This window comes from Cydia pomonella, chromosome 4 (assembly GCF_033807575.1).
Source record: "Cydia pomonella isolate Wapato2018A chromosome 4, ilCydPomo1, whole genome shotgun sequence".
Lineage (NCBI taxonomy): Eukaryota > Metazoa > Arthropoda > Insecta > Lepidoptera > Tortricidae > Cydia > Cydia pomonella.
In genome coordinates, this window is record NC_084706.1 from 25636191 (window position 1) to 25652614 (window position 16424).

The following is a 16424-nucleotide window of genomic DNA, read 5'->3' on the forward strand; positions in this document are numbered from 1 at the left end:
TCGACTTAAAATCTCCACATACCTACTGGTTCCGTCCGTCTTGACGACGGGTACGATCGGCGTGGCCCAGTCCGACGAGTCCACCGGCGTGATGACGCCGTCGCGCTCCAGCTGGTCCAGCGCGCGCTCCACCGGCTCACGCAGCGCGTACGCCAGCGGTCGCGCGCGCAAGAACACGGGCCTCGCACCCTCGCGCACTCGCAAGCTCACCTCGCCACCCGTATACCGACCGAGCCCCTCCGCAAATACTTCACTGTATCTGGAATTAAGTTCATTCAAGTTAAACCGTGCAGTGACCTCGACGTCATGACATGACAACTCGTCCAATTTGAACCCTAACTCACGTAGCCACATCCTCCCTAATAATGGTTCTTTGCCTTGATGTACTACATACAATTCCAATGGCTTGCATACATTTTTAAACCTGACATTTACTATGATTTTTCCCATGGGTTGCTTTTTTTTCATTGGTATAATAACACATAACAATATCACTATTATGTAATGGCAAATGGGAACACAATTTAAAGTACAAATCCCCATTTATACAAGAAATAGCACTCCCCGTATCAACTTCCATTTCGACAAATTTTCCCTCTAATTTTAACGGCAACATGAACGGTTTACACTGGTAAATATCGTTTACATTAAAAACATTGAAATGTACCTCATCGCTGAAATCGCTGCTTGCTTCGTCTTGTGCTTCATTTTTGTATGTACAAACGCTCATCTGTAACCTGGGACACATCTTCTTCAAGTGCCCCGGCTGGTTGCACACGCGACAAACATAATTTGCGAATTTACAACTCGATGAGTCATGCGGCCGACCACAAACACTACATTCCGGCCCCGATGAAGTACGTGGTGCTGCTTGCTCGGTACGGCGCCAATCTCGTTGTGCCTGGCCCTGGCGCCTGGGTCCCAAAGGTCGTGACGCGCTGTTGCCCGGCGGTCGCGTCTCATTGTTGTTTGCCGACCGGTATGACGTCACAACTCGCCTGCCGCGCCATGATTGCGCCGATACCGCATGACAACCACTCGACGTACTCGGGCTGCCTTCCATGCTTTTTCCATGCATCCCATCCTCGTCGCCAATATAGTATACGGGGGTTGCTGAGGGATGAAGAAACGGAACACAGCGTTGTTCATAGGGCGTTTATTCCAGAACTGATTTTTACATAATTACCCACATGTTATTTTCATACAGTAGTTGAGTCTACCCTAAATACATATATGACACCGATAACGCGCCTTTGTTCCGCATATCGAGGTCACATTTTAGACTAGATCGGTAGCGTTCGACTCGGCAGCACTCGGTAACCGTATAGGTACCACACAAGAAATCCTAAATTATTTTTCCATTTGTTCATTTTAAATCTTATTTCAGTTACCATAGGAGTTCTAATTAAATAACCGCTTAAAGTTACCCGGCCCTTTTTTTGCTGGTTAGTGGCAGGCGCGGTTTTAGTTAACAATAGACAAAGGATAAGCCGTTGCGGGCCAGCTACAAAGCTAACAACTATAAACAGAATAAACGATTGGGGTATGGTGTAGGAGGATCGTTTCTGAAACACACCATTTTTGTTGTTTTTTCTTTTACTATCGTAAATAATGTGTTTACATAAGTATGTTTTGTTAGATACAAACATACTTATGTAAACACATTTTTTTCCGATCAATACTTAATAAAATATTGGGGTTCTTTCAGTATATCTCGGTAAATCGATCGATCGATCAACTGGATTTACATCTAATGAAACCTGCTACAATTAAAAACCTCATGGCATCTAGTTTCTTTGCTCCCCTGCCTGCAGAAGATTAGCATAGGTTTAATTTTAATTATTGATTTAAATAAGAAACAAATTACTTCTTTCTTTTCTCATAGCATGTTTTGGCGTTTGTAAAGTCTTTAATTTTGTGCTAACCTGTAATATGACTACCTTTGTATCCTGTCTGTGGAAACCTGTAATTGGCTTCCCTGATACATATTTATGTTAACCTAGTTTTAGTTTATTAAGCTGTTGGTTTTCCGAATAAAATAAAATAAAAATAAAATAAAATAAATATTGATCGGAGAATAGAAGTGAAAATAACATAACACTCTTATTAAACACATTCTTTACGATGGTAAAAAAAAAAAAAAAAACATCAAAAATTTTGTCTCAAAACCGACCCCCTACCAAATACTCCAACCGTTTATTTAGTTTACCAGAGTTAATTTAATTTTTACATGTAATATTTACTTTGACTTAAAAAAAAATTGTTTTGCCACTGCATAGATTCTAGAACCACGGGATGGTACCAAAAGTCCTAAGTCTAATTACATATGATGTTGTGCAATAAAGAGGATCTGTATTGTATTGTATCAGAAATCTGTCATTAATGATGGCATGGCCTCACTTTGTTATTTATTTATTTATTTATTTAATCTTTATTGCACAATACATGAAGGTACACATGGCGGACTTAATGCCTTAAGGCATTCTCTACCAGTCAACCAATGGGTTAAACCAGAAAGATTAAGTAGGTGCAGTGTCTTTTAAAGTAAATGAATTTGTAACCGAGACTATATATGAATATAAACTATATATTGATAAACTTACACATATACTTAATACAAATAAACATACATATATTAATACATACATTATATATATATATATATATATATATATATATATATATATATATATATATATATTATTGCAAAGCCTTGCTAAGTGAGTTTGGTTCGACTCTATGCGAAGTAACATAAAATAGTGTCAATATTTTATGCCAGCAGCAAAGTATTTATCTGTTTTTTTTTTATCCGTATATCTAAAATAATTTATTTTCGCAGTAATAAAATAGTTTTAGGAGATATAAAACAGTTTTATATTTACTGTAAAAGTTTATAGAGCCAGACCAAGTTAAGTTGGCAGCGATTTTGATAGCCCAGACAGTGCAAGTGTTATTTAAAACGTCAAAATTCTATGAAATTATGACATTTACTTGACACTTGCATCGTCTGGGGCAAGTGTCAAGTAAACGTCATAATTTTATAGAAGTTTGACGTTTAAAATAAACCCGTGCACCGTCTATAGTCTGTATCTTTAGGTATTTAAAAAAAGGTAAACAAACAATTTGTACATTTTCGGGTAGTTTTAATATTTATTGATTAACCAACCAAATACAAAACCGCCTTGATCTGTCACTGAACGACCTGAATTTAAACCTACTTTATTTGATCATGTAATGTTTTCATCTACCCTCAACTGCCTTAAGGAGCCATTTGAGGGTAGATTTTGTTTACCTTTTTTTAAATACCTAAAGATACAGACTATAGCCTATCAAAACCGCTGCTAATTTATCTTGATTCAACTCAATGAAAATGAACCTAAGTTTGAGATATGACAACTTCTTTCAGGGGCCATGAAGTTGCAGTTATATACGGAAGCTTACCCCCCGGCACTAAGCTAGCCCAAGCCAATAAGTTCAACGACCCGGACAGCTCATGTAAAGTCATGGTGGCCACGGATGCTATAGGACTTGGGATCAACTTGTAAGTACCTTTAAAAACATATTTATAACCCTTTAAGTAACCCTTGACGATGGCAGGGCCGTCATGTAAGGACTGGAGGAGGTGACCCCTAAATACCTGATGGTAAATAATCCAACACGTAGATACAACGACCCGGACAGCTCATGTAAAATCATGGTGGCCACGGACGCTATAGGACTTGGGATCAACTTGTAAGTACTGCTTAGAACATATCTATCCCCCTATGATGATGGCAGGGTCGTCATGTAAGGACTGGAGGAGATGACGACTAAATACGTGATTGTAAATAATTCAATTACTTAGATAAAAAACAATATCACTCTTCTGTCTATTGGTGGGCCTTATGCCTTTTGTAATAAGGTCCACTGACAATGACACGGACAGTTTCATTTTGGCCACGGACGCTATAGAACTTGGGATCAACTTGTAAGTTTTTTTTATCCTGTAAGCCTATGTACGCCTGCAACTCCAGAGGAGTTACATGCGCGTTCATCTTGTACCTTTTAGAACAGATTTTTTTGCGAAGAAGAATTATTTATTCCGACAACAAAAAACATACATCAGATTCAGGTTTTACACACATACGTAAACTAAACGTAACCTAAAAAAATATACATTAATAGTGAGTATTATAATTCACTAATATAAAACGCGAGAACAGGGCAGCACGAGCAGTTTTTTAAACTTTGAAGTCCCCCCAATAATAATAGGGTTGTTTCCAATTTTTTGAAACGCTTCTTATTACGTTCTATTAACTAAAAGTTGCCCTAAAATTCAACTTTATACTAAAAACGGCTTTAAATATGTTAAACTAACAAAATATATTTTGACAGATGCTTTCGCGCCCAAAACGCTCTTTGAAAATTGTGTGACGTCACAGTTTACGGTTTGACACATAACTACATACACACGTAGAAGATACGAACTGACATTTGTCATTTGTTGTTTATCGCCTAACTGTCAACAGTGTCAATCGGAGAGTTGTGACGTCATTAGAATCTTCAAAGACGTTTCGAGTTTGGTCACGTGACGTGTGCCAAAAGATATTTTAAATTCAATATTTACAAAAATATGGTCATTACAGGTTCCCTAAAAGTAGTTTAACATGTTCTTATAGTCCAAAAGAATTTATTGGGATACAATTCTGCCCTAAGATTTGTAGATGGAAACAATCCTATTCCCTTCTTATTTGCATTTATCTATTTTTCTCTTTTTAGGAGTATTAGAAGGATAATTTTCTACTCGCTAATAAAACCGGTAATAAACGTAGACGGCGACAAAGAAATGGATGTCATAAGTATATCACAGGCTTTACAAATCGCAGGTAAGAATATTTTTAATTCCGTAATCAACAGGTCCCAATATGTGCAGGTCTTTTGGACTAGTTAATTTTTAATATAATTTAGTATCTTGTCAGTTGCCATTTTGTCAAATTTGAATGTAATCGAGCGCAAAGGGGTTTTGAGCTTCTAAGATTGACTTATTTTGCAAAAAATAGTTATTTGTTTTACAAGGGGGCAAAGTTGTTGTTTAAACGGTCGTGCTAATATTGATACCCGAGCAAGTGAAAGATTCCAAAATTGAACCACGAGCGTAGCGAGTGATTCAAGAAGTGGAATATTGAGCGCTGCGAGGGTGTCAAGGCACGAGGGTTAAACAAAATTTGCCTCCGAGTGAAACACAACATTTTTCACCACACCAACGCGAGGAAAATAATAACTATGAAATAGCAAAAAAAAAAACAAACCAAATCAAATCCAAATGATCATATATATCATCCAAAATCATCATTTGAAAGTCAATTCTACCAGCATACATAAGGAAACTACTTAAAATTTGCATCTGATTACTTTGCCCCACATGTGGATAAAATACAACTTTCTCATTAGTTTTTGAACAGTCAAGAGGGCCTTTACCAGTTGGTGTGGTGAAAATGTATTTTTATGTATTCCGGAAAAGGTCGCGCCGGTCGATACGGCAGCGCCTGGGAGACCGGATACGTCACCACATACAAGCCGGAAGACCTGCCAACACTTAAGGAGTTACTCAGCAAACCTCCAGAACCGGTCAGCCAAGCCGGCCTCCATCCCACCTCTGAACAGATGGAATTATACGCGTACCATCTACCTCACGCCAGCCTTAGCAGTCTCATGGTGAGTTCGGCCTTCGCATTTTTATTATTATTACGATTGGCCCTAGTCACACCTGATGGAAAGTGAAGACAGGGCCTCAGATGGATCTCACCGGTTCAGTAGTAGCCTATTCACTCTTATAAAGAGACCGAGGTCATATTTATCAGGGAAAACAGATGGCGGGAGCGCATTCCATTCTTTAGCCGTCCGTACCAGAAAAGAGGAGGCAAACCGTTTCGACACTTTATTAGACTTGATTTATTAATTATTTAGACACTTGTACTATTTTTTTGTATTGGACCACTAGTCTCTTGCAGCTCGGCCTCTGGCCTCGCAAGTACGGACGATTCCGGCTTTCGGCCCTACGCGAAATTCGGCCTTCCCATTGTAAGGATACTGTTTATTTTATTTGTAATTTTGTCATTATAATACATTTTTCTAGATTAAAATAAGCTAAGTATACTATTAAAAGTATTTGTAACGATCGAACACGAAGGGTCACGTGATCGATCTCTCGATCTTGAATATTGAACGATCATTCCGGAGGTGAAATTCAAACGATAACCGTCGATCAATATTACGAGTGGTTACGTTGATTGTATTGTGAGCAGGTCAGTACGTTTTGATTTGTTAGAACTTAGAACTCGAGACAATATAATGCTTGTCTAAGTGTACCTACTGTCGTGTGGTTAGTTAGATTGAAAGTGGTTATATTCATTGTGCCAAATAAATGTATTTGGATTACACCTACCGTTATTTTAATATTATGGTCAGACCCCTTATACCCTTTAGACACTTGTACTATTGTCTTGTATTTGAGCATTCACCTCACGCAGCTTAGCCTTCGGCCTTGCATGTAGACGCATCTCTCCTGGACGCTTCCGGCTTTCGGCCCAACGCGGAGCTCGGCCTTCGCATCTAGACACTTTTTAGGTACTTGTCCTATATTTGAGCACTAACCTCCGCAGCTCAGCCTTCGGCTTCGCATCTCCGCGGCCCTGCTCGGAGCGCGGCCTTCGGCCTTCGCCATAGCTCCCACATAAACCATTGCGGCTGTGCTGCTGATATAACTTGAAAAAAAATGAAAATGAAAAAATGAAAAAAATATTTTCCTTATAAAGTAAAGGTTTACAATTTGACATAAGTGGTTGGAGCTTCCTTTTAGGTGAATGAACCTGTATCAGGATGCCCTGCTCCTCCATAACATACAGTCTTTTTACTTAGTAGTAGGGAAATATTCCATAAGTACATGAAAGATTTATAGCTATATTTATTATATATATATATATATATATATATATATATATATATATAATATATAGCGGTGGTGGCCGAGTGGATATGACGTCCGACTTTCAATCCGGAGGTCGCGGGTTCAAATCCTGGCTCGTACCAATGAGTTTTTCGGAACTTATGTACGAAATATCATTTGATATTTACCACTAGCTTTTCGGTGAAGGAAAACATCGTGAGGAAACCTGCATGCATCTGCGAAGAAATTCAAAGGTGTATGTGAAGTCCCCAATCCGCATTGGGCTAGCGTGGGGACTATAGCCCGAGCCCTCTCGCGCATGAGAGGAGGCCTGTGCCCAGCAGTGGGACGTATATAGGCTGAATTATTATTATATTATTATATATATATATATGCTATTTGATTTGTGTTCTAGCCTAATTAATATATGAATATATGAGTGAATATACGATACGATAACTTACTCGCATTTTTGGTTGGGTATTAACGTAACGTATGATTTTAAGCTTAGAATTATTGTAACCTTGTTCGCAGGACATATTCGTCCACCTCTGCACCGTCGACGACTCACTATTTCATGTGCAACACTGAAGCATTCAAGTTTCTAGCGGAGATGATCCAACACGTCCCGTTGCCGCTGCGAGCGCGCTATGTGTTTTGTTGCGCGCCCATTAACAACAAACTGCCTTTTGTGTGTGCCACGTTCCTAAAGGTCAGTCACACGACTTACTATACTTCATGTGCCACACAGAAGCATTCAAGTTTCTAGCGGAGATGATCCAACACGTCCCGTTGCCGCTGCGAGCGCGCTATGTGTTTTGTTGCGCGCCCATTAACAACAAACTGCCTTTTGTGTGTGCCACGTTCCTAAAGGTCAGTCACACGACTTACTATACTTCATGTGCCACACAGAAGCCTTCAAGTTTCTAGCAGAGATGATCCAACACGTCCCGTTGCCGCTGCGAGCGCGCTATGTGTTTTGTTGCGCGCCCATTAACAACAAACTGCCTTTTGTGTGTGCCACGTTCCTAAAGGTCAGTCACACGACTTACTATACTTCATGTGCCACACAGAAGCCTTCAAGTTTCTAGCAGAGATGATCCAACACGTCCCGTTGCCGCTGCGAGCGCGCTATGTGTTTTGTTGCGCACCCATTAACAACAAACTGCCTTTTGTGTGTGCCACGTTCCTAAAGGTCAGTCACACGACTTACTATACTTCATGTGCCACACAGAAGCCTTCAAGTTTCTAGCAGAGATGATCCAACACGTCCCGTTGCCGCTGCGAGCGCGCTATGTGTTTTGTTGCGCGCCACGCCGCTTTTGTGTGTGCCACGTTCCTCAAGGTACAATTACTTCACTATATACTGGTATCTCTGAACTGTAGAGATATTTCATGGCTAGGCCATTAAAAAAAATCCAAATACCGAATGGATCCAAATATTAGGTACATGTCATTATAGAAGGAGGAGAACAGCCAGACATACGAAACCATTTTACACCAAATTGGGGTTCCAAAATGGGGAGGGTTTAGCTTAGTAAAGAAAATGGCTTGATATGTTTCGCCCCATAATGAAATGCTTTATCTAGAACTCTTCGTGGTGCTTAATCGATGCATACGGCGAAATGTAACATGTCGCGTAAAGAATGACTCACGCTATACCGGGCCGGGGCCAGGCCGGAGCTTCCGGCGCTGTGTTTTCTATGGAAAGAACCACGTGATCACCGATCAGCCGTCATAGAAAATGACGTGTTGGACGCCTCGGTCCGGGCCCGGGTCGGTCTAGCGTGAATCATCTTTTAAACTTTTTAATTCACGTAAGTCCCCATTAAAATACGTGTAGTGGGATATTTAAAATTTAATAATTGGAGGTGACTTCTTAATTTAAATTATTCGCGATAAAAGTCTAAAACTGCTCCTTTTATGACAGATGGTCCGCCAGTACAGCCGAAACGAGCCAATCACGAGAAGAACTGGATGTCCAACACAGTTGACTGGCCCCTACCGGCACCGAAGACTATTATGGACTGGTTCATCTCGAGGCTGTGTTTGACGTACTTGAACTTTATCTCTGGCTGAGGTAAGTGTTCAGATATTTATGAGCAACGATCACCAGCTGAAAATCCTCTAGCTCTATACTCTGTATCTTTAGGTATATAAATAAAAGTAGACAAACAATTTGTACATTAAGCTTAGAATAAATTAAAAAGTGGGAAAAAAAATCGCAGTTTAAATTAATTTAGTATGGGTAGCACATCGTTACTGGTGAATTTCCAATATGACTTGGAACTCCGGTAGCCGTCTAAGAAGTTAATGTTCTTACGGTAGATGTCGCTAGGGACCCATATGGTGGAAAATTTGCGGCCTATGGATGAGGTCTTGGTGGCTCAGATGGCAGAGCGCTGGAGTATCGATCTAGAGGTCGTGCGTTCAAGTCTCATCCAAGACAGTAGTTTTTCCATTTTTAAATTTATTCTAAGCTTAATAGCATCGTTCGCAGACGTTTCTGCCTGTTAAAAATTTATTTAATTTGTATATTTTCGGGTAGTTAAAACATTTACTGGTTAATATTTGATCATGTAATGTTTTCATCTACCCTCAACTGGCCAATTGAGGTTAGATTTTGTTTATTTTTATTTAAATACCGAAAGATACAAAGTATAGTCTATGCAAGTCTAATTTCAAATTGGATTTGGTGAACATTAAGGTTTTACAATGGGGTTGGCAACTGTCAAAGGTTTGCATAGATGGCGCCATCATAGCTTGCCCCTGTCTCTAGTTTTGTTCTATGAGATTTGGCTTAAAGTACTGGAATCCAGGTCACAAAATTCCAAAAAAAAACAAGAATTTGACACAATTCTAGGGATTGACAGGGCAAGCTATGATGGCGCCATCTGTATAATACTTCGACCGGCCAACCCCATTAAAATCAAAACTTGATTTCACTTTAAGAAGACTTGTGCAAAATATTATAAAATTATAAATAAAACGTGCTCAGCTCAATCGAAGTGAAAATTTATTGTACAAGACAATATTCATTAATTAAATTAATAAAAGTACGAAGTGGAAGTCAAGCGGCCGGCGTAAAAGCGTCTAAAAATATCCCATAAATATTAACGTATATAACAAATGTTTTTTTTTTTACTACGGCGGTGGTAAACAAGCATACGGCCCGCCTGATGGTAAGCAGTCTCCGTAGCCTGTGTACGCCTGTAACTTCAGAGTATTACATGCGCGTTGCCAGCCCTAACACTCCGCACCCTGTTGAGCTCTGGCAACCTTACTCACCGGCAGGAATACAACACTATGAGTAGGGTCTAGTGTTATTTGGCTGCGGTTTTCTGTAAGGTGGAGGTACTTCCCCAGTTGGGCTCTGCTCTAGATCTGGAATGACATCCGCTGTGCTGTGCCCTACCATACCCATATCTCTCTTTTGAAGTGTATTAATTGGCACTTGCCTCCTGCCAATGTACCAATTATTAAAACAATATATTATTTACATTTTTTTTTCTCAGTTACCGGTTCCCAGACATGTTCCCCGACGTGAAGCTGGTCAGAGAAATGGAGACTGAACTGGACGCCATCATTCAGCAGGGCATTTTCCAAATTACCAGGTATATAGGATATTTTTATCAATATTATTCATTACTAAATTGTCACTAACTTCGTCACCGAAGTAGCACCGTTCATATTCATATTCGTTTATTTGTATTAATTGACAACATTTCATTTATATAAAACCTGAAATTTTACATATGATTTGGGAGTATTTTGCTTCCGGAACTCTGCAATATATTAATATAAATTTAATATGGCTTATTACAAAAAATACAAAAGAATTTTAAAAATGTTGTGAATTTACCAATTCTACGGCACAATACGTGAAATGCCATTGTCATTCATCACGAAAAAAATTAGCTGTCATAATATTGGATTTGACATTGTAGGTCATGTCGCCTCTGGTCCTGGAAGCGGTTGCTGGTCCATATGTTCCTCGGAAACTTTCTAAATTTAGCCTAACATATTTAACTACCTCTAGAATCAACAATGAAGGTAGCGTTAGAAAATGGAAGTCCATAAATAACTGACGAGCTGGTGCCACCCGTGCCATTTTTCTTGTAATTTTCTTTTGTATGATGAATGGTCTGTCCCTGTCTGGTCTGTTTTAACTGTTACCTATCGCAGGTTACTAAGGAACTCCGAGCAAGTGCTTCGAGAAGACAGTGTGGACGCCGCACACGCGAGACATAGAAAGCCGAGAACGCACACGAGAGACGAGACCAAGGGGAAACTCTCAGAAATGCTCGTCTCCAAGGTTAGTAAAATTATATTTTTTTTGCAAGGAAAGGGCAAGCATTTAAACACAATTTCAGTCATGGTAAGCGAAGGCGATGGAACACGTTGGCCTAAAAGGTGTCTATTCAATCTCGATTTGAAAAGATCCAAATTTTAAGTTTCTGTGTTTCTACATAATGTCTAATTAGGTGCAGTTACCAATTATAACATTTTTACAGATAAAACATTATTCTAATAAAACAGGTTATCTCTATGCTGGCCGTAATTTTCAGTTTTTGAAAGCATCATAGAGGCTTTATGACGATGTGTGTAGATTAAAAAGCCGCTTTGGTTACACTTCCATACTTATTAATTGGGTACTTGAATTATGTTGAATATTATAACAAAATTTAGCTAAATGGATAGAAAATGAGCCATCCATTATAAAAAGTAGAATTTAAAAAGACATATTGAGATTATACAAAAAATACAAGGCTCCTAAGTCTCATTTTTATTTACCTTTCAAAAAGGAAAAAGTTAATGCATTCGATTCCTTACATTTTATTAAAAAATAAATTGTATAACAACTATATACATAAACACAATATTTCAGGGTCTAAATAAGAATTTTCTTGATCTTGGACAGACTAATGTAATGTGACGTATCATGTTAGAGGCGTTTCAATCGTCGAGTGCGAGCGTCAGACTTTAGCTCTCATTTCTGACCTTTGTGTTGCTCAAATACCATGAGTCCTATATAGACACTTGATCCTCAGGAAAATCTAGATCGATTGACATTATTTACAAAAACCTGTCAAGTAGCCAATTACCAATTTACCTTCTTTATTCCAGGGTCTAATAACACCACAGATGCTCAAGAAATTGCAACAAGAATTATCTACAGATAAGAAACCGGACACCGTCAGAGCGAAACCAAATAGAAATAGAAGAAAATGAGCGGGATAGTTGTACAATTTGTCTGTGCTTGAGAGATGTTTTTTGTATACATTTGTTTTTCTACCTTTGTGTGACAGTCGGTATTTCCCTCAGAACAAGTCTCGCGAAACACAAATATATTTAGACCCTCTCACTCTAAACTCCAGGGGCCCATTACTCAAACGGTACTAATACCGTTGTAATGGTAACTCATACTTCTTAACAGTTCGTGGACTAATATTATTAGTCTAAACTAACAATATACTAATAATATTACACGTACACGTTCAACGCAGCTGGCCAACTTTATTGTCACGCGTGCAACAGAGTATTTAAGAGCAAGTTCGGCCTGGCCAGCCACATTAGGGCTCATGCTAGACAACGTCCATAATGTGTTTATTTGGGGTCGCCGTCATCGAAAACGATGAGGACTATATATTATGTATATACTAATAATATTAGACTTATTAGTATTCCGTTCAAGAAATGGGCCCCCGGTTCAATATTCGAACATAAGAAGGAAGAATAGATTTGCGATCCAAGCGAAATAACGGTACATTTTCTATGAAATTCCATTTCGGGAGATAGCGGATTTGATGTCCATCGCTACAGCATAATATAAGGTGCCCGTGAGCATTGCGAGAGATTTTAACGGTGCATTCCTGATGGCAACAGAAGCAAAAAATGTTATATGACTTTTTGTGAAATTCGACAAAAAAAAAGGTTTTTTTCCCCTTTTTTGAATACCATAAAACGTAATTTTTATTGATAAACATATAACCTAAAATTAACAAAAAAGTTTTTCTTTATTTGGGGGTAGCCTCTCGAATACATTTTTTTAAATTTTTCCATGTCAATCAATAGGTATGTCCAGACTAGACCTCAAAGTGGCAATACCGCAGTCAAAGATGTGTTTTGTACCGAATTATGGCGAAAGAATGATTTCGAAAAACATTTAATGATCTCTGAAACTAGGCCTAATCCAGAAAATTTTAGTTTCTAAATATTAGCAGGAATGCTTAGTTAAAATGTCTCACAATGCTCACGGGCACCTTGTATATTCTAGGTTTATAGGTTCCGGTTTATGTAAAAAAAAGAGTTGTGATGATAGTTTTGAATGAAAGGAAAATCTATAACTCTAGTTTTTCATTGTGTCAATAATATACTACAAAACATAGCGAATGGAAAATGTTTAGAAGTAGAAAAACATTTTCTCTTTTTATATGGACGGTATGTACAGTCAAGTGCAAAAATATGTATCGAAAGAATCGTCTCATAAATATGGTACTACGCTTTATTACACTGGAATAAGATGCTATGGGACATATTTTTTTGTAAGATGTGTACACCCATATTTTTACACTTGACTGTATACATGGTATACTTAAGAGGCTGTCAATACCTAAAGCGCGCACACTGTCTATTTGTATCGGAGTAAAATGAGATAGCACTGTCGCATGTTACTGGGCCTGGGCAATGGAATAATAAGAAAATATTTAAATAAAAAAAAGTGGATTATTAGTGTAATATTTAACTCAACTTCGTCTTAGATATAAATGTTTTGAAATTGTGATTTTAATTGCAGGACCCATAAGTACAAACAATAAAGACATACAACCGTTTAATTGTGATTTTAAGACAATCTTTGCAATTATTTTCTATCAGCCGATTTCGTTCAATCATGTATCGAGTAAAACCACGGTCTTTGAAATATAATTTATATGAACATATATTTTTCTTACTTGACTAAAAACAAATAGTCTTATCTTAAAAAACTGTGTAAGTAACATCAATTTCAAGGACATTGGGTGTTGACAGCCTCTTAAGTCTTAAACATTGTATTTGTAAGAATTTCATGAAAAAAATCATGAACATTCGTGAATGTTTTCCTCATAGCTTGGGTTTGATGACAGCTGTCAACCTCATACAAATTATAACCTTAAAACGCAAAATATTGAAAATATGTATTGAGATGACAGCTGTCACCATACCTAAGCTATGTAAAAATTCTATGACATCCATGGGACTTAAAAATTGACAAGTGCAGCTACAGAAGTACAGATGTGCAAGTTGCGGAAAGTGTCCAAAAAATAGGAAAATTTCTCGGAAATTTCTTGCAAATTTCACAGAAATATAAGATATTTCCATTTTATGTTTCGGAAACTTTCAATCCCTATACAAAATAATAAGAAGTTTCCGTAACTTTCCAATGTAGAAAAATTCGGAATTTTGGAAAGTTTCCTTCGGCAGATCAGTAAGTGCAGCTTTATTTGATCGATAATTTGCTGAATAATACAAGCAACACGATTGAGTTGTGAATTTTAAATTTTGACTTTATTTATTTGTGTTTATGTTGAAAATCAAATGCATTAGAAACATTTGTCAAGCACAAAATAACTGAAATACGTGTACATACGAAATACGAGTATAAATATTAGTGGATCTATGAATGAATGTGTATTAAAGTGATGTAACGTGAACAAGCTTTTATTGAATTTCGAGGTCACCTCAACTGAACATAGTATAAGCAAAAGTAAGTAAGTAAGTAATTTATTTGCATAAAATAGTGTACAGTAAGATGGTCAATATTAGGCAGGTACAATTTGGTTCAACTATTTTGCCTTAAGATGGCGTGCAAATATTAATAGGTATTTAAATATTATACATATAGTACATTAATTAATGCATTAACAAATATTTTAACTACACAAATTATTACATAATATTAACTTAACTATGTTATAAGTCATCATGATGAATTAAAATAGTACGACACAGACATTATAATAAAATTACTACACAATAACGAACAGGAACCACAATTAAATAAAATGTCATATAAAGAAATGATGAAGAAAAAAAACATTGAATCAACCGAAAGAGAATTTGAAATAGAGGTGTTGCCCAGCGGGTTGTCCGGCATCTGAACAAATTTCACGAGCGCCCACCAGGTGGGTTCCCGGCAGTGAATGTGTTAAATAGATTTTGAGACGATTATGTTTTGGATTTTTTCAAAATGGTATAAATTCAGTTTTAACACTTTGAATGCTTTATGTCATAAACACAAACATCACTTAAACGCCAAGCTCCCGAGCGCAAGGGAGCTAATGTAAACCTCGAAGGTTACTTTGACAGCGTCCGCCATAACACCTATAGTTGTCCTTGGCGCTGCACGCTGTGGGCACGACTAGTAACGCCGACTTTAAGTGTTCTTAACGTTCAAAAGGTTAAGTTATGTTCGCTAGGTCTACACCTCACTGAGCCACAAGGTATTTATTTTTATAAAATCATAAAATCATATATTTATTTGTAAACATAGGTTTTCACAGATCATACAAATGTAAATAAGAAAGTATCACTATGCTTAGCCATTAGGCATACAAATATTGTCCAGATGGTGCATGCATATCTACAAACTTAATCTATAAATTATAATTTAATGTAATTTACAGTACATATGGGGCTACTTTATAGCACTAGTGCGAGAAGTAGCATATTACGTTACTGTGTCGAACATTTAAAGGGCCATATGTACTGTAAAACGTTGTACGATACATGTGCAAATAGGTAATTCGCAACTCGTGTCGATTTAAAACACTCCCTTCGGTCGTGTTTTAATTTATCGCCACTCGTTTCGAATTTCCTATTTTTCGCACTTGTATCGTAATGTACTATTATCTATGCTAGTGCGACCGTTTATTTCATTAGTAGTTTTTTTTTTTCTTGAAAACGAAAATTCAATAATGAGATGCCGTTCTAATATAAATGTGACTTTAAGGTCATTTTGTCTCACTTACTTACTCCGTTGGCTCAGCGACCCAAAATGATAACTTGGCCTCCGACACAAAGACAGCGCCACTTTTCTCGGTCCCTGGTCGACTTCCTCGCCAATTGGTCCAACTCGAAACTCGCGTGTTGATGGGGCTCGTACAGTAAATATTGAAACGCGCCAGACAAACCCAGGTTGATGTCGGACAGTCTACCGTCGGTCTGATGGATGGGGAAATTGCTTCGGAATCCTATCGTCGACGTCGCAGATATGCCGCCTCCACCATGTCGCTTCCAGCGATACCTTAATAGGGCGTCCGATAGGTACGCTCTTTTACGTTCCGATCTTCGTTCATTCTCTCAAGGTGGCCCAACCAACGGAGTCTGTGGGCTTTACTTTCCCCATGATTTTAGGGTTCAGCCACTAGGTCTTCAATCTCACGTTCGGACTGTCCAGCGTCCATCCGGTCTTCGTTTGGGCCCAGTATCTACGGAGGATTTTTCCTCTCTCGCAAACTAG

At 38.0% G+C, this 16424-nt stretch overlaps 1 protein-coding gene and 1 pseudogene across 1 annotated transcript in view; one reads left to right on the forward strand and one right to left on the reverse strand.

Annotated features, from left to right (window-relative positions):
• The window catches only part of LOC133517533 (uncharacterized protein K02A2.6-like), a 1204-nt gene extending 140 nt beyond the window's left edge, over positions 1-1064 (reverse strand). Inside the window, exons 1-2 of the mRNA XM_061850856.1 lie at positions 668-1064; positions 27-259 (exon numbers count right to left, since the gene is read on the reverse strand). Of these exons, the coding sequence (XP_061706840.1) occupies positions 27-259; positions 668-708 (274 nt within the window). The 5' untranslated portion in view covers positions 709-1064. The remainder of the gene's footprint in view (positions 1-26; positions 260-667) is intronic.
• Positions 1065-3379: 2315 nt separating this feature from the next.
• LOC133517344 (ATP-dependent RNA helicase SUV3 homolog, mitochondrial-like) lies at positions 3380-12401 on the forward strand (annotated as a pseudogene).
• Positions 12402-16424: the final 4023 nt, after the last annotated feature.